The 14067-nt window shown below is 38.3% G+C and overlaps 1 protein-coding gene and 1 non-coding gene across 2 annotated transcripts in view; both read right to left on the bottom strand.

Annotated features, from left to right (window-relative positions):
• GABRA5 (gamma-aminobutyric acid type A receptor subunit alpha5) overlaps positions 1-1475 on the bottom strand; it is an 80941-nt gene extending 79466 nt beyond the window's left edge. Inside the window, exons 1-2 of the mRNA XM_059418490.1 lie at positions 1420-1475; positions 843-1002 (exon numbers count right to left, since the gene is read on the bottom strand). Coding sequence (XP_059274473.1) covers positions 843-928 — 86 coding nt within the window. The 5' untranslated portion in view covers positions 929-1002; positions 1420-1475. The remainder of the gene's footprint in view (positions 1-842; positions 1003-1419) is intronic.
• A 4673-nt stretch (positions 1476-6148) lies between these two features.
• Positions 6149-6255, bottom strand: LOC132000413 (U6 spliceosomal RNA). The gene has a single exon (XR_009399288.1). It is a non-coding gene; the product is annotated as a U6 spliceosomal RNA (small nuclear RNA).
• Positions 6256-14067: the final 7812 nt, after the last annotated feature.

Genomic DNA, 14067 nt, shown 5'->3' with positions numbered 1-14067 from the left:
GCTGGCTGCATGCTCAAGATCCCTCCATGATTTATGTGAGTGTGGACTACACTGTGGAACTTTTGGAACCAATTTTTAAGGAACAAGTGCTTGACAACTTTTGTCATGAAATTTAATTTCTTAATTATGCTCCCTCAACTTCAAGTTATACTCCTTTTGATTAGCCAGACCAATTTTGGGGAGGTCGGAGGAGAGGAGGATCAGCACCCATAAGAACACTGGCCTGGGATGTTGGTTATGCCGAGTTTGATGGAAACAAAACAAAAAGATTATAATCAGTATGCTAATACTAAAGGTCCATGTGAAAGAGCTTCGAGAAATCAATAATGCCTGATGGCCAGGTGTGTCTTGCAGATCTTCAGACATGTGTAGTTTCTAGTACACGTAGTAGTTTCTACACCCGCATTCAGGTGGCCACTGTTCAAAGCCTTTGCCTCAGGCCAGGACCACTGTTACGTCCTTGTCAATGCCACACAGTGTGGATTTGGCTGTCAAGGCAATTGCTTTGCATAATGGAACCCAAGGAAGGCAACCAAAACACTGACAATCAGTAAGTGTCCTTCATGCATGAGAACTTAGAAATCTTGTTTTAACCTGAGTAGGAGAAAACACAGCTGACTCCTCTGAAACCACCTCTGCTTCCATTTCTGAAAACATACTCGGTGGCACAGCCCTGCTCAAAACAAGAGCATGGGGTAGGGCGAGGACTCTATTTACAACAAATCGAAGGGCATGGGACTGCAAAGACGAAAGGGAGGGTTTGCTGATGTACTAGTCACCAAAGTTTCTTAAAGGCACTTGTGCACCAAACCCATAAAATAAAAGCATAGACGGTAACTCACCCAAAGTGACTGGCTAAGTTCATGGAAATACAAAAGAGAAGGAGGTTTTTTATCATGATAAAGCTAGAAAACATTCCATTGTCCATTCCCAATAAGAATAATAGTTGAAGCAGATGAATTTCGAAGAATAACTGTTCCTTTCTCCAACTTGATCTTGAAGCTGAAAGGTACACAAAGGGAGAAAGCATACAATATGAATGTTTGTGTGTGTGTGTGTGTGTGTGTGTGTGTGTATGTGTGTGACAACTCCTGAAATGAACTCATACTGCCAGCAGCACAATTTATAAAGAGACCTGGCCGTCCTTCACAAACACAGCTCCACTGTGTTATCTGTGTCTACTAGGCAGTAAGTTGGGGCACGAAAAGGAGTTACAACAGGGCTTAATTTCCGCTTTTAGAGTGCAGACTCATTCTAATTTATATCTTACACATTTCAAATACTTTGCTTTATTTCTCAACATATTATCAAATGACCCATTAGTCTTATTAAAATAAATGTTTGAAGTTATCTGATTGTGGGCTTTTTTGTTTTTTGGTTTTTTTGCATCTGTCAAATCCACAAGTGGAATCATTTTACCTTTCTGAAATATTTGCCACGCGTTCAAAGCCAGCAAGCTACTCCTTGTTCTGCAAGGTGCTGAGAGAAAGTATGTGGAAAGAGGGGAAAAAAGGCACATTTAAGAAACAAATCTACAGGATCACGATAATATAAGATCTGCTTATAAGAGAAGGTTGCCACTTTCTCAGCGTTCTGTCCCCATAACTAAATAACTTAATCATTACATTTGGGGAAGACTCTCATCTCTGTGCTGGGCCCTAATTAATGCATTTTAAGTCCAGGCAGGCACAGTCCCTGGGCTCTGCAACTAACCTTAGCGAAGGCACATATTTCTCGATATGCGCATAACGCAAATAGGTGCACACTATAGAGGAACACCGCGTGTTCAGAAGGAACATTTTCCCAAGGAGACCCCTGGCGAACTCGGGAATTGGGAAACATACAACAGGTACTTCCACCTCAGAAGCTGAAGCCCTCCTGTCAAGAAGGGCAGGGTGCCATGCGGTGGTCGCCTGGGCGCGTCCTGGGGCTTGTCGCCTGACCCGGGCCGTACTCCGGGCGGCGAGCACTCGGCGCTGCATGCGGGAAGCTGGGGCGGCGCCTCCTGCCGCCCTCAGCCCTGAGCCAGGACCCCCAAAGAGAGGCTCCGCTCCCACCGCCCCCAGACCACCGTGGGGGTTTGCGGGCGCAGGTGGGCGCGGGGGCGGCATTGCGGAGCCGCAGCCTAGCCAACCTGGCGCCGGCGGCCGGGCAGCGTCGGCCTCCCGCCCTGTCCGCAGCAGCGCGCCCAGCGCCGCCCGCTCCCCGACCCTCCCTCGCTCGTTTTGGCCCTCACACACCTCCACTGCTCTAGCCTCAGGTCGGAGCCTCCTCGGCGAGGAGCGCGCTGTGCAGCGGCGGCTCCGAGACCCCCGGCCTCTAGCAGCCCGCCCAACCCACCCGCGACACCCCCGCGGAGTCCGCGCCCACCCCGCAAGCAGCGCCGGGACACCCCGCGCCTCAGAGCCCCGGGGCTGGCGGGGTCCTCCAGGTGGGCGATTTCGCCCCTCCGGCTCCAGGGACGGCGGCGGCGTGTGTCCCCACACCCCAAGTCCTACCAGCGGGCCCGCGGTGAGCCCCGATGCCCCGTCCGGCCAGGCTGTACCGCTCAGGCCGCCCCTGCCCTCCCGCGCTGGCTTTGCCCCCGCAGTCGCCGAGGGAAAGTTTGCGCTCCCGGCCGCCTGCGGCGCCCCGCCTGCTCTCCACCTCCCCTCCCGGGCCATGCAGTTCGCGGCTCCAGAGCGCCGAGGGGAGGGGTGCGCGCCCGGCCGGGGCCGCCCTTTCTCTCACCCTCGCCCGCATCTTCTTACCCAGCTGCCAGGAAGGCGAGCCGTCGGCGAGGGTGCATCGTCCTCCTCCTCCTCCGCCTGCTCTCGCCCGGCTGGCAGGCGCGGAAGGCCGGTGCGGCGTCACCGCCCCATGCTGCCAGCGCGAACTTGCCCAGTTCTCCCCGGCCGAGCGGATCCGCCGCCCCGCGCTCCCGCCGCCGCCCTGCGGCTCCGCTCTGCGCCGCGCCCGAGGCCGCGCGCTGCCCCGCTGCAGATCCCCCCCGCGCCCCCAGTGCACTCGCGCACTCGCTCTCACCTCTCCTGAGCGCCACATGTCGTCTCTGGGTTTGACGAACGTTCCTCTGCAGAGGCACTCCGGTAGAGGCCGCCAGACTCTCACCAAATGCGCCCTCGGGCCGGCTCAGCAGAGGGGGAGGGCTGAGGGCCCGCGGCTTGGCCTGGTTTGGAATAGGCCATATATCTGAAGTTTCTTGATGGCCTTCAGGAGCATATTTGGTGCCTCCTGTAATAACCACTGGTTTCCCCTTTTTACAGCAAAGGTGGAGGGGACTGTCAGCAAAGCGGTAGCCAGAGGTCGTTGGGCCAAGTTTTTCTTGTTAGGTCCAAGCTTGAGTACCTCCCTAACCTTGTGTTCCTCTTCAGTCCTACCACAGGCCTCCATGCCCTGATCTCCTCCTCTCTTGAGGAAGAACTCCTTAGTGAGGCTCCTTTTTTTACCTGTAATTCATTGCGACGGGAAAGAAAGAGCAAAACTGGATTAGAATTAAAATTTACCCAATCGCAATATACATTCCCCACCCCCCGAAGTGTTATTTTTTGAACAAACAACAACAACAAACCGTGTCTATAGCAAGGGTTGTGGGTCTGAAGACCTGAGAGCAGCTCTGGGGTTAAGCAACGGGAAAGCTCCGGGGACCCGGGACATTGGTGTACTGCACTGCCGCTGGTACCCATGCATACCTGGGTTTCAGTACTGGGGTTGTTGAGTTATGTCTGTCTCTGTCTCAGTGGTACAGACCCTGCGAGGTGGCACTAAAGACAACTGGAAGGAAATAGGGTCCATGCAGCACAAATAAGATGGATGCAAAAAGCAAGCCCAGTACCTCAGGAGGTAGATGCCTCTTGACTATGAAAACATCTGGGAGAAAATGATCAAGATTTAAAGTTAAACCACCAAGAAAATGATGAGCTTTATACTACTGTTCCACAGCTTTTGTGACACTGCATTGTTAATAGTCACTTTTAACAGAATGATTGTGAGAAAAGACGAGTCTCTAACTCTGCTGCAGAAAGGATCTTTAATCTTTCAGTGTGTGAAATTACTTTATTCTTCAGTTGTGCCCAATACCAGGTGTTCCAAATCTAAGTTATCTGCTGATACTTTTGCATATTTCAAAAATTCTGAGTTTCTCCAAAAATGAGTAATTTTAAATATATTTCTGAACAAGACATAAAAAAATGTATGAAATGTTACAAATATACGGGAGGTGTTACTCTGGATATACATTTACCACAATATTAAATAATTCTGATTTTAGTGGTACAAATTAGATGAGATGTTCATTTGAAAGGTTTTTCTGATTCTAAACTGATTAACTTGAACACATACATTTCTTCATTTTCTAATTTTTCAAAAGGCCTATCACTGAGATAGTCTTGTTGACAGTAAAAATCATTAAAAACAATCAGAATCAACTTAATATAATTTTCACCTTTTAGGTCTTAGAATTCTAGATTTAGGTATACCCGTGACAGCTCATTTTCTTTCAGGATTAAACAGCATAAGACAAATGAAAGAGTTCAAATAACTAGTGAATTTAAAGCTTTCCAGATTATGAAACAAAGTCAGTCAGAAATTTTTGCAAGAAAAGAAAATGTGGAGAACTCAGAGATTACTTTGGGATTAGTGAGAGTTATGGACATTAAATCTTCACAATAACACCTTATCAAGATATCATTGATAAGTAATGAAATATCCACTATAAGTGAATTTATGTTCTTTTAATGAATCAATTTTAAAAATATCTATGTTTTGGGTAAGCTTTCTATTAGTTTAATTTCAGTGCATATTGAACATATGGAACATAGTGGAAATTATCTTAAAAAATCTAATCTTTTAAATTTATTTAAGCTTGTGGCTTAGATACTTACCTCTTCCGTATGATGACATGATAACCCAGTCTCTTTTCTTAATTTTTATGAACATATAACCGAGCCTTAGGTTAGATGGACCTATGGGGATAGTGAAATAATGACATATCAAAATTATATAGAAACTCATATGTAGAGGAATACTTATTACCATTTTAATAGTGCTTATTTGTTTTGATACAGAATTCAGTGTTTACCCTGAGAAATAACAGTCTATCAGCTGAATTCCCATTTGTTCCATTAGCATTTTCCCTTTTATTGAAAGACATAAAGCAAAATAGTTACAGTTCTGGAAAGCAGTAGAGGGCACCCCAGTTCCACATAACCTCAGGGTTAACCAGTCTCATTAAGAATGAGTTTCCAGTGTGAGAGCCTAAAATAGTTGAACATGGGAAACTGGGCAATGGGTGGAGCACTTGCCCCAATAACACCCCCTCTATGCCATCCTAAGCAGAGACTGAGAAGGGAGGCTCTGTTCATGTGGGCAGATGTAGTAGAGATGGCTGAAATGGAGAACCAATATCACCATGAGGAAGCGGAGCTTGACAAGTTGAGTGGAGGATGTCCTAAGCTAAGAGCTAACTTGCACAGAATAAGGCAATTTTGTGGGACTCTAGTTAATTTTGTATTTATGAAGAATCAGGGGAAAGAAAGCAAGAGGTAAGATGAGGCAGATGTACTGGGACCAGGTACAAGAAGACAGGAAATGGGGAGAAGTTAACTTCCTCCTGCAAATAAGAAGGAGCTACTGAATAGTTTTGTTGGATGGGGAAGGACATAATTCTAGAAGAGATTCACCTTGGCAAACTGTATAGAGAAAAAGTGTTGGGAGGAGGAAAATCCAGGCTAAAAGCAGGTAAGAACATCACAGTGTCAGCCCATGCTGGGACTTTAATAGACGTTTGAATTATTTCATTAATGGAACAATAAGTTGATTCTTGGGTATTCAAAGCAGATTTTTAAGTGCTTTGCCCAAACAGAGACAAGTCAGTCTTGATTGTTAAGAAAACCAAAAGCTCAAGTTTGACTAGAAGAGGAAGAAAAATTCCAGGGAAAGATGGCACTTGATTTGGACTCTGAAAGAGTATTTGACAGAAAATATCAGAAAAAGCAAAAGAACAAGGGTAGACAGAACAAAGGAACAAGGGTAGAAGGTACGGGGTGTGCTATGTAAAAAATGCTCCATCCACAGAAAGCATACTCCGTATTTTTAATTCATCATTTATTTCTTTTATTTTCATTTCATTCATTCATTCATTCGTTCGTTCTTAAATATGGAACACTTCATGAGTTTGTGTGTCATTGTTGTGTAGGGGCAATGCTAATCTTCTTCATATCATTCCAATTTTAGTATATGTGCTGCCAAATAGAGCACTCACCTTATTTAAATTAGAACTCCCATAGTAGTCATCTGAAGGCTACATATAAACTATGACCATGTTTTAATTAGCCAGTACTGTTTTAAAATAAATTAGAGAAAACAATTAAAAACCAGGTTTCACATAAATAAGTAAGCAAAGAAATGAGTGAGAAAATACTCGAGATCTCTGGGTTTTCTTAAAAGAGAAAAGAATTGAAAGCAGATTTAACAATTCATAGGCATACATTTCTGTCCTTTTGCCCTACCCCACTCCACTTATTTTGGGAATGGGCTTCTTAGAACAATGTAGTCTATTTATTTTTACACTTAGCCTGACTCCTTCACTTACATTACTTGGCAATTGAAGCAATTGAGGTTTTTAAAAAGACTTACAATTTTCTATTCTGATTTCATTTTTCTCTGTATTACTTGTTATATCTATTTTATTTTGTTTTTACTAGTTGTCCTAGAGTTTAAAATAGATACCTTTAAAGTATTACATAGTCTACCTTTAATTAACATTATGCCATTTCATGTATGGTATATGAATCTTATAATATACTTCTTTTTTTTTCTGTTGTTTTTGCTGTTGTCACACGTTACTTCCACATAGGTTGTGACTCAGTTGTCTTTTTCATTAACAATGAATTATCTTTTTTAATTGTGGTAAGGTATGCCTAATATAAAATTACACTTAACCTTGTTTAAGCGTATAATCTGACACTAAAAGATTTGACTGTTCTAGGTATCTCATATCAGTAGAATCATATAATAATTCTCCCTTTGTGTCTGTCTTGTTTTACTTATCATAATATTTCCAAGATTCATACATGTTATAGCATGTGATTAGTATTTTATTCCTTTTTAAGGTAGAATAACATTCCATTTTATGTATATGCCAAAATTTGTTTATGCATTCATGTATCTGTGGACATTTGGGTAGTTTCACCTATTAACAACTCTGAATAATGTTTCTATGAGCATTGGTATACAAATACCTGCTCAAGCCCCTGCTTCCAGTTCTTTTCTGTGTATAACCAGAAGTAGAATTTTTGGATCATAGGGTAATTATATGTTTAATTTTTTTATATGTTTAATTTTCTGAGGAACCGGCCTACTGCTTTCCACAGTGACTTCAGTATTCTGCGTTCCTAAGAGCAAGAGTTCCAAGTTCTCCACTTCCTCAACAATACCTATTTTCTGTTTTTGTTGTTTTTATAGTACCCAGCTACAATTGTTTTGTTTTTATAATAGCCACTATTGTTTTGATTTGCATTTCTCTAATGATTAGTAATGTTGAGCATCACATCATGTGCTTACTGGACATTTGTATACTTTCTTAAAGAAATTGGACCAGTTTTGAAATGGGTTGTTTCTTTTTTTTCCATTTTTGAACGATAGGGTTTTTTAAATATATATTCTGGATATTAACACCTTAACATATATATAATTTGAAAATACTTTCTCCTATTATTTATGTTGCTTCTCTACTGAGTTGATAGTGCCCTTTGATGCATAAAATTTTAAATTTTGATGACGATCAATTTGTCTATTTTTTTTTTTTTGGCTGATTTTGGTGTCATATCCAAGTAATCAATGTCAAATTCAAACTCATGCAACTTTCTTCTATGTTGTTCTCTTCAAGTCTGATAGTTTTAGCTTTGACATATGCTGAGTTCATATTCGCATATAGTTAGGTGAAGTTTCAAAGTCATTCCTTTGCATGTGAATGACAGTTTTCCAAGCACCCTTTGTGGAAAAGACTACTTTTGTCTGTCACTGAATGGTCTTGGCACACTTTGGTAAGTCACTTGACCATATATGCAGGGATTTATTTCTGGGCTTATTATTATTTTTTTAATGCCTATACCACACTTTTTTGTTTATTGTGGCTCTGTTGTAAGTTCACAAACCAGTGTGAGTCTTCCAGCTTCATTCTTCTTTCTCAAGACTTTTTCAGCTATTCAGTGTTCTTTGAGATTCATGTGAATTTGAGAAAATGTTTTTTTGGTTTCTATAAAATAATGTCATTGGAATTTTGATAAGGTTTACATTAAATCTGCGTATCCCTTCGGTGCCTGGGTGGCGACTGCCTTCTGCTCAGGTCATGATCCTGGAGACCTGGGATCAAGTCCCACATTGGGCTCCCTGCTTGACCGGGAGTCTGTGTCTCCTGATGATCTCTCTCATTCCCTCTCTCAAATAATAGATAAATAAAATCTTTAAAAAATACGCATATCCCTTTGTGTAGAATTGACATCATAACCATATTAAGTCTTCCAATCATTGACTAGGAAATGTTTCTCCATTGATAAAAGTCTTCTGTAATTTCAGCTATATTTTGTAGTGTTCATTCTAGTCTTTCATATCCTTGGTTAGGTTAATTCCTAACTATTTTATTATTTTTGCTATGATTGTAAGTGGAATTTTTAAAATTTCCTTTTCAGATTTTTCATTATTAGTGTATGAAAATGTAACTGATTTTGGACTGTTGATTTTTATGTCCTGCAACTCTGCTGAATTTTATTGTCAATTTATCTGTGTGTGTGTGTGTGTGTGACCTTTAGTGTTTCTAATATAAGATGATATCATCTGTGAACAGAGATAATTTTACTTCTTCCTTTCCAATTAGATGCCTTTTGTTTATTTTTCTTGTCTAATTTCTCTGTCTATAATTTTCAATACTATATTGAAAAGAAGGGGCAAAAGTGAATATCATTGTTCTGTTTCTAATCTTAGAGAAAGAGTTTTAGTCTTTAGATGTTAACTGGGTTTTTCATATATGGCCATTTTTTGTTGCGGTAGTTTCTGTCTATTCCTAATTTGTCGAGTATTTTTATCATGAAAAGTTGTTGAATTTTGTCAACTGCTTTTTCTATATCAATTGAGATGACCAATAGGGGTTTTTGTTGTTGTTGTTGTTGTTTTATGCTTTCTGATAATTTAGTGTACTGCATTGATTGATGTCAACCATCTTTGCATTCCAGGAATAAATCCCACTTGGTCGTTGTATATAATTATTTTTAATATGCACCTGAATTTAGCTTGTTAGTGTATTGTTCAGATTTTTTGCATGAATATTCATAAGAGATACTGGTCTATAGTTTAATTTCTTTTAGGGATTTTATCTGGTTTTGGTATTAAGGTAAAGCTTGCTTCACAGAATGAGTTAGAAAGTATTCCTTCCTCTTCAGCTTTCTGGAACATTTTGGAAAGGATCGTTTATTCTTTAAGTGTTGTTAAAATTTACCAGAGTAACTATCTGATCCTGAGGTTGTTTTTTTTTTTTTTTAAGAAGTTTTCAATTTCTGATTTGATCTCCATACTAGTTATAGATCTATTCAGATTTTCTATTTCTTGTGATTCAGTCTCAGTATATTTTGTGTTTCTAAGCATTTGAAAATTCATTTAGTTATCCACTTGTTGATATACAATAGTTTGTACTGCCTTCTTATAATCATTTTTATTTCTTTAAATTGGTAGTAATGTCTACATTTCATTTCTGATTTTACTAATTTAAGTTCTCCCTCTTTCTACTTTTTAACAATCTGTGTAACTAAAAGTTCATCAAATTTGTTAATCTTTTCAAAGAGTCACCTTTTGGTGGTATTGATTTTTTTCTGTTTTTCTGTTTTCTGTGTCACTTATCTCTGCTCTGCTCTTCTTTTCTTCTACTGGCTTTGTATGTAGTATGTTCTTCAAGTTTCTCAAGCTGTGAAACTAACATATGGATTTGAGATCTTTCTTGGCCTTTAAAATAAGTGTTTAGATCTATCAGTTTTCATGTCAGTATTATTTTCATTGCATCCCATATCTTTTAGAGATATTGTGTTTCCATTTTACTTTTTCTTCAATTTTTTTCAATTTCATTGTTATTTATTTTTTAACCATTGGTTGTTTTAAGCTATGTTGTTTAATTTCCACACATATCTTGCTTTTCTAATTTTTCCTTCTATTATTGATTTCTAATTTCATCCAGTTGTGGTCAGATAAGATACTTTTTATGATATCTATCTTTTAAAAAAAATCTGCTGAGACTGGATTTATGGCCTACCTTGATTCGTGGTCTATCCTGGAAAATGCCCCGTATACAGGAGACAATCTGTTGTTGGGTAGAGTGTTCTGTATATTGCTCTTTAATCTAGTTGATTTATGATGTTAAGTCCTCTATTTTTTACTTATCTGCTGTCCATGTAGAGGCCAAGGGCAGGCTGCCCAAAATGACCCACTTTGGCAAATTGATTATTTTGAATTAAAAGTTACATAAGAAAAAGCCAGTACAAGAAGAATACTCTGACTCTCCTGCCTCTGTCTCCAGATAGCAGGAAATAAATCTCCCATGTGAAAGATACCCTCCATGTGCCAGGAGGTAAAGGGACATCCCTATCACCATAGATAGAGCTAAGAAGGCTGTATAAACAACCCTAGGTACTTTTCTAATAATTTACTACCTCAACCCAAATTCTATTTAGAATTCCTTACTAATTGAAGCTCCTAGACTTAAGTTTATTTTTTTCCCGTCAACTTCTCACAAGTTTATTATCTCTGTCTAAAAAGGATAAAAACTATTGGCCTTGGTTATTTGTTTGGGTCTCAATTTCACTGTTAGTTCCCTGTGTGTATGTAATTAAGCTTTGCTTTTTCCTCCTATTAATCTGTCCCATTTAATTTAATTTAATTTAATCAATTTAATTTAGTCAATTTAATTATTAGACTAGCTAGAGGAATCTTAAAGTTTTGAGAAAAATTTTTTCTTTCCAACATCTAGTTGTTTCATCTATTATTGAAAGCAGGTATTGGAATCTCCAATTCTTATTGAAGAACTGTTTTTTTTTTTCTTTTACAATACTATCAATTTCTTTTTCTTTTTCTTTGTTTTAAGATTTTATTTATTTATCCGATAAGAGATAGAGAGCATAAGTAGGCAGAGAAGCAGGCAGAGTGAGAGGGAGAAGCAGATTCTCTACTGAGCAGGTAGCCTGATGCAGCACTCAATCCCAGGAGCTGAAGGCAGCCGCTTAACTGACTGAAACACCCAGGTGCCTTATCAATTTTTCTTTTTATACTTTGAGGATCTGTTATTAGGTTCATAAATGTTTAAATTTATTTTATCTTCTTGTTTTATTTAACTTTGTATTAATATATAGTGACCTTGTTTGTCTCTTGTAACTTTTTTTTAAATTTAAAGTATATTTTTTTCTAAAGTTACTATAGCCACCTCAGCTCTCTTTTGGTTACTATTTGCATAGAATGTCTTTTTCCATCCTTTCATTTTCAACTATTTGTGTCTTTGAATCAAAAATGAGTCCCTTGTAGCTAGAGTATAGTTGGATCATGTTTTCATCTATTCTATCTCTGCTTTTGATTAGAAAGTTTAATTAATGTCCATAGAAAAAGTAATACAGTTGACGCTTGAACAACACAGTGTTGGGGTGCTAACCTTCCATGCAGTCAAAAGTTTACTTGGAAATTAACAATTAGTAACCTACTGTTGACTGGAAGCTGTACTGATAGCACTGGCAATCGATTAACACATAGTTTATGTGATTATATGTATTATATACTGTATTATATGATAAGGTAGGCAAGAGGAGAAAATTTTAAGAAATTTTAAGAAAATCATAAAGAAGAGAAGATACATTACCCTTTTCACCCATCCCATTGCAAATGACAAGATAACATTTTTTTAAAAAGATTTTATTTATTTATTTGGCAGATCACAAGTAGGCAGAGAGGCAGGCAGAGAGAGAGAGAGGAGGAAGCAGGATCCCTGCTGAGCAGACAGTGCAATGTGGGGCTTGATCCCAAGACCCTGGACCATGACCTGAGCCAAAGGCAGAGGCTTTAACCCACTGAGCCACCCAGATGCCCTGATATCATTCTTCTTTAAGGCCAAATTATATATATATATATATATATATATATATATATAATTTTATATATATATAATTTTATATATATATATATAATTTTTATATTTTTACATATATGTGATATATATTTTTCCTTATCCATATATATGGATATTATTGTATCATATCATTAAGATATCACATATATTTTTTATTTATTATATATATATATTCTTTATCCATTCAATTGTTGATGGACACTTTGTTTATTTCCATATCTTGGCTATTGTAAATAATGCTGGAATGAACATGGGGGTGCAGTTCTCTTTTGGAGTTAGTCTTGTTGTTTTCTTAGATAAATACTCAGAAGTGGAATTGCTGGGTATGGTAGTTCTATTTTTAATTTCTTGAGGAACTCCATACTGCTTTCCACAGTGACTCCACCAATTTATATTCTTACCAGCAGTGCACAGGGATCCTTTATCTCTCTATCCTCAAAATAACTTGTTATCCTGCCTTTTTGTCTTTTTGATAATAACCATTCTAATAAGTGTGAGGTGCTATCTCATTGTGGTTTTGATTTGCATTTTTCTGATGATTAGTGATGTTGAGCATGTTTCCATGTTCCTGTGGGCCTTTTGTATGTCTTCTTTGGGGAAAAAAAAATCTGTTTTAAATTAGATCATCTGCCTACTTTTAAATTAGATGTTTTGCTATAGATTAGCATGAGTTCTTCATATCTTTTGGATATTATTAACTTATTGGATATATGATTTGCAAATATCTTCTCCCATCTGGGAGGTCGCATTTTCATTTTGTTGATGGTTTTCTCTGCTCTGAAGAAGACTTTTAGTTTGATATGGACCCACTTGTTTATTTTCATGTTTATTGGTTTTGTTTTTGTGCAAATCCTAAAACTCATAACAAGGGCTAATATCAACGAATTTACTACCTGTGTTTCTTTTAGAAATTTTATGGTTTCAAGTCTTACATTTAATTGTTTAATCCATTTTGAGTTAATTTTTGTGTATGAATACATTTTTTCAATTTCATTCTTCTGGATATTGCTGTCCAGTTTCCCCAAGACCATTTATTGAAGAAACTCTCCTTTCTCCCTTATTTTTGGATGCTTTGCCATTAATTAGTTGACCACAAATGCATGGGTTTATTTGTGGGTTGTCTCGTCTGTTCCACCAATATATGTGTCTGTTTTTATGCCAATGTCTGATTTGAATATATAACTCCGTAATGTAATTTGAAATCAGGGTGTGTGATATCTCCAGCTTTGTTTTTCTTTTTCAAGATTGTTTAGGCTACTTAAACTCTTTGTGGTTCCATACAAATATTAGCATTGTTTCCTTCAATTCTGTGTAAAATTCCATGGGACTTTTGATAGGGATTGCATTGAATCTATCCTCAAGATTACTTTGGATACTATGGACATTTTAACAATATTAATTCTTCCAATCCATAAGCATAGGACATCTTTCCATTTATTTGTGCTTTCAATTACTTTCATGAGTGTCATAGTTTTCAGTGTACAGGTTTTTTAATCTCCTTGTTTAAATTTATTCCTGGGTATTTTATTCTTTTTGAGGTGACTGTAGATGGGATATAAAAAACAAACTTCTCTTTCTGATAGCTCATTATAAGTGTATAGAAATGTAACTCATTTCTGTATGTTGTTTTTGTCCTGTAACTTTGCTGAATTTATTCATTAATTCTGGGTTTGTTTGTTTTTTTTCGTAAAGTTTTTAAGGTTTTCTATATATAGTATTACATTGTCTGCAAATAGTGAGTTTTACTTCTTTTGTAATTTGGATGCCTTTTTTATTAACATAGAATGTATTATTTGTTTCAGGGGTACAGGTCTGTAATTCATCAGTCTTACACAATTCACAGCGCTCACCATAGCACATACCCTCCCCAGTGTCCATCATCCAGCCACCCTCTCCCTCCTTTCCCCATCCCCTCC

Source organism: Mustela nigripes, chromosome 13 (genome assembly GCF_022355385.1).
Source record: "Mustela nigripes isolate SB6536 chromosome 13, MUSNIG.SB6536, whole genome shotgun sequence".
NCBI lineage: Eukaryota > Metazoa > Chordata > Mammalia > Carnivora > Mustelidae > Mustela > Mustela nigripes.
This window is presented reverse-complemented; position numbering and strand designations above follow the sequence as displayed.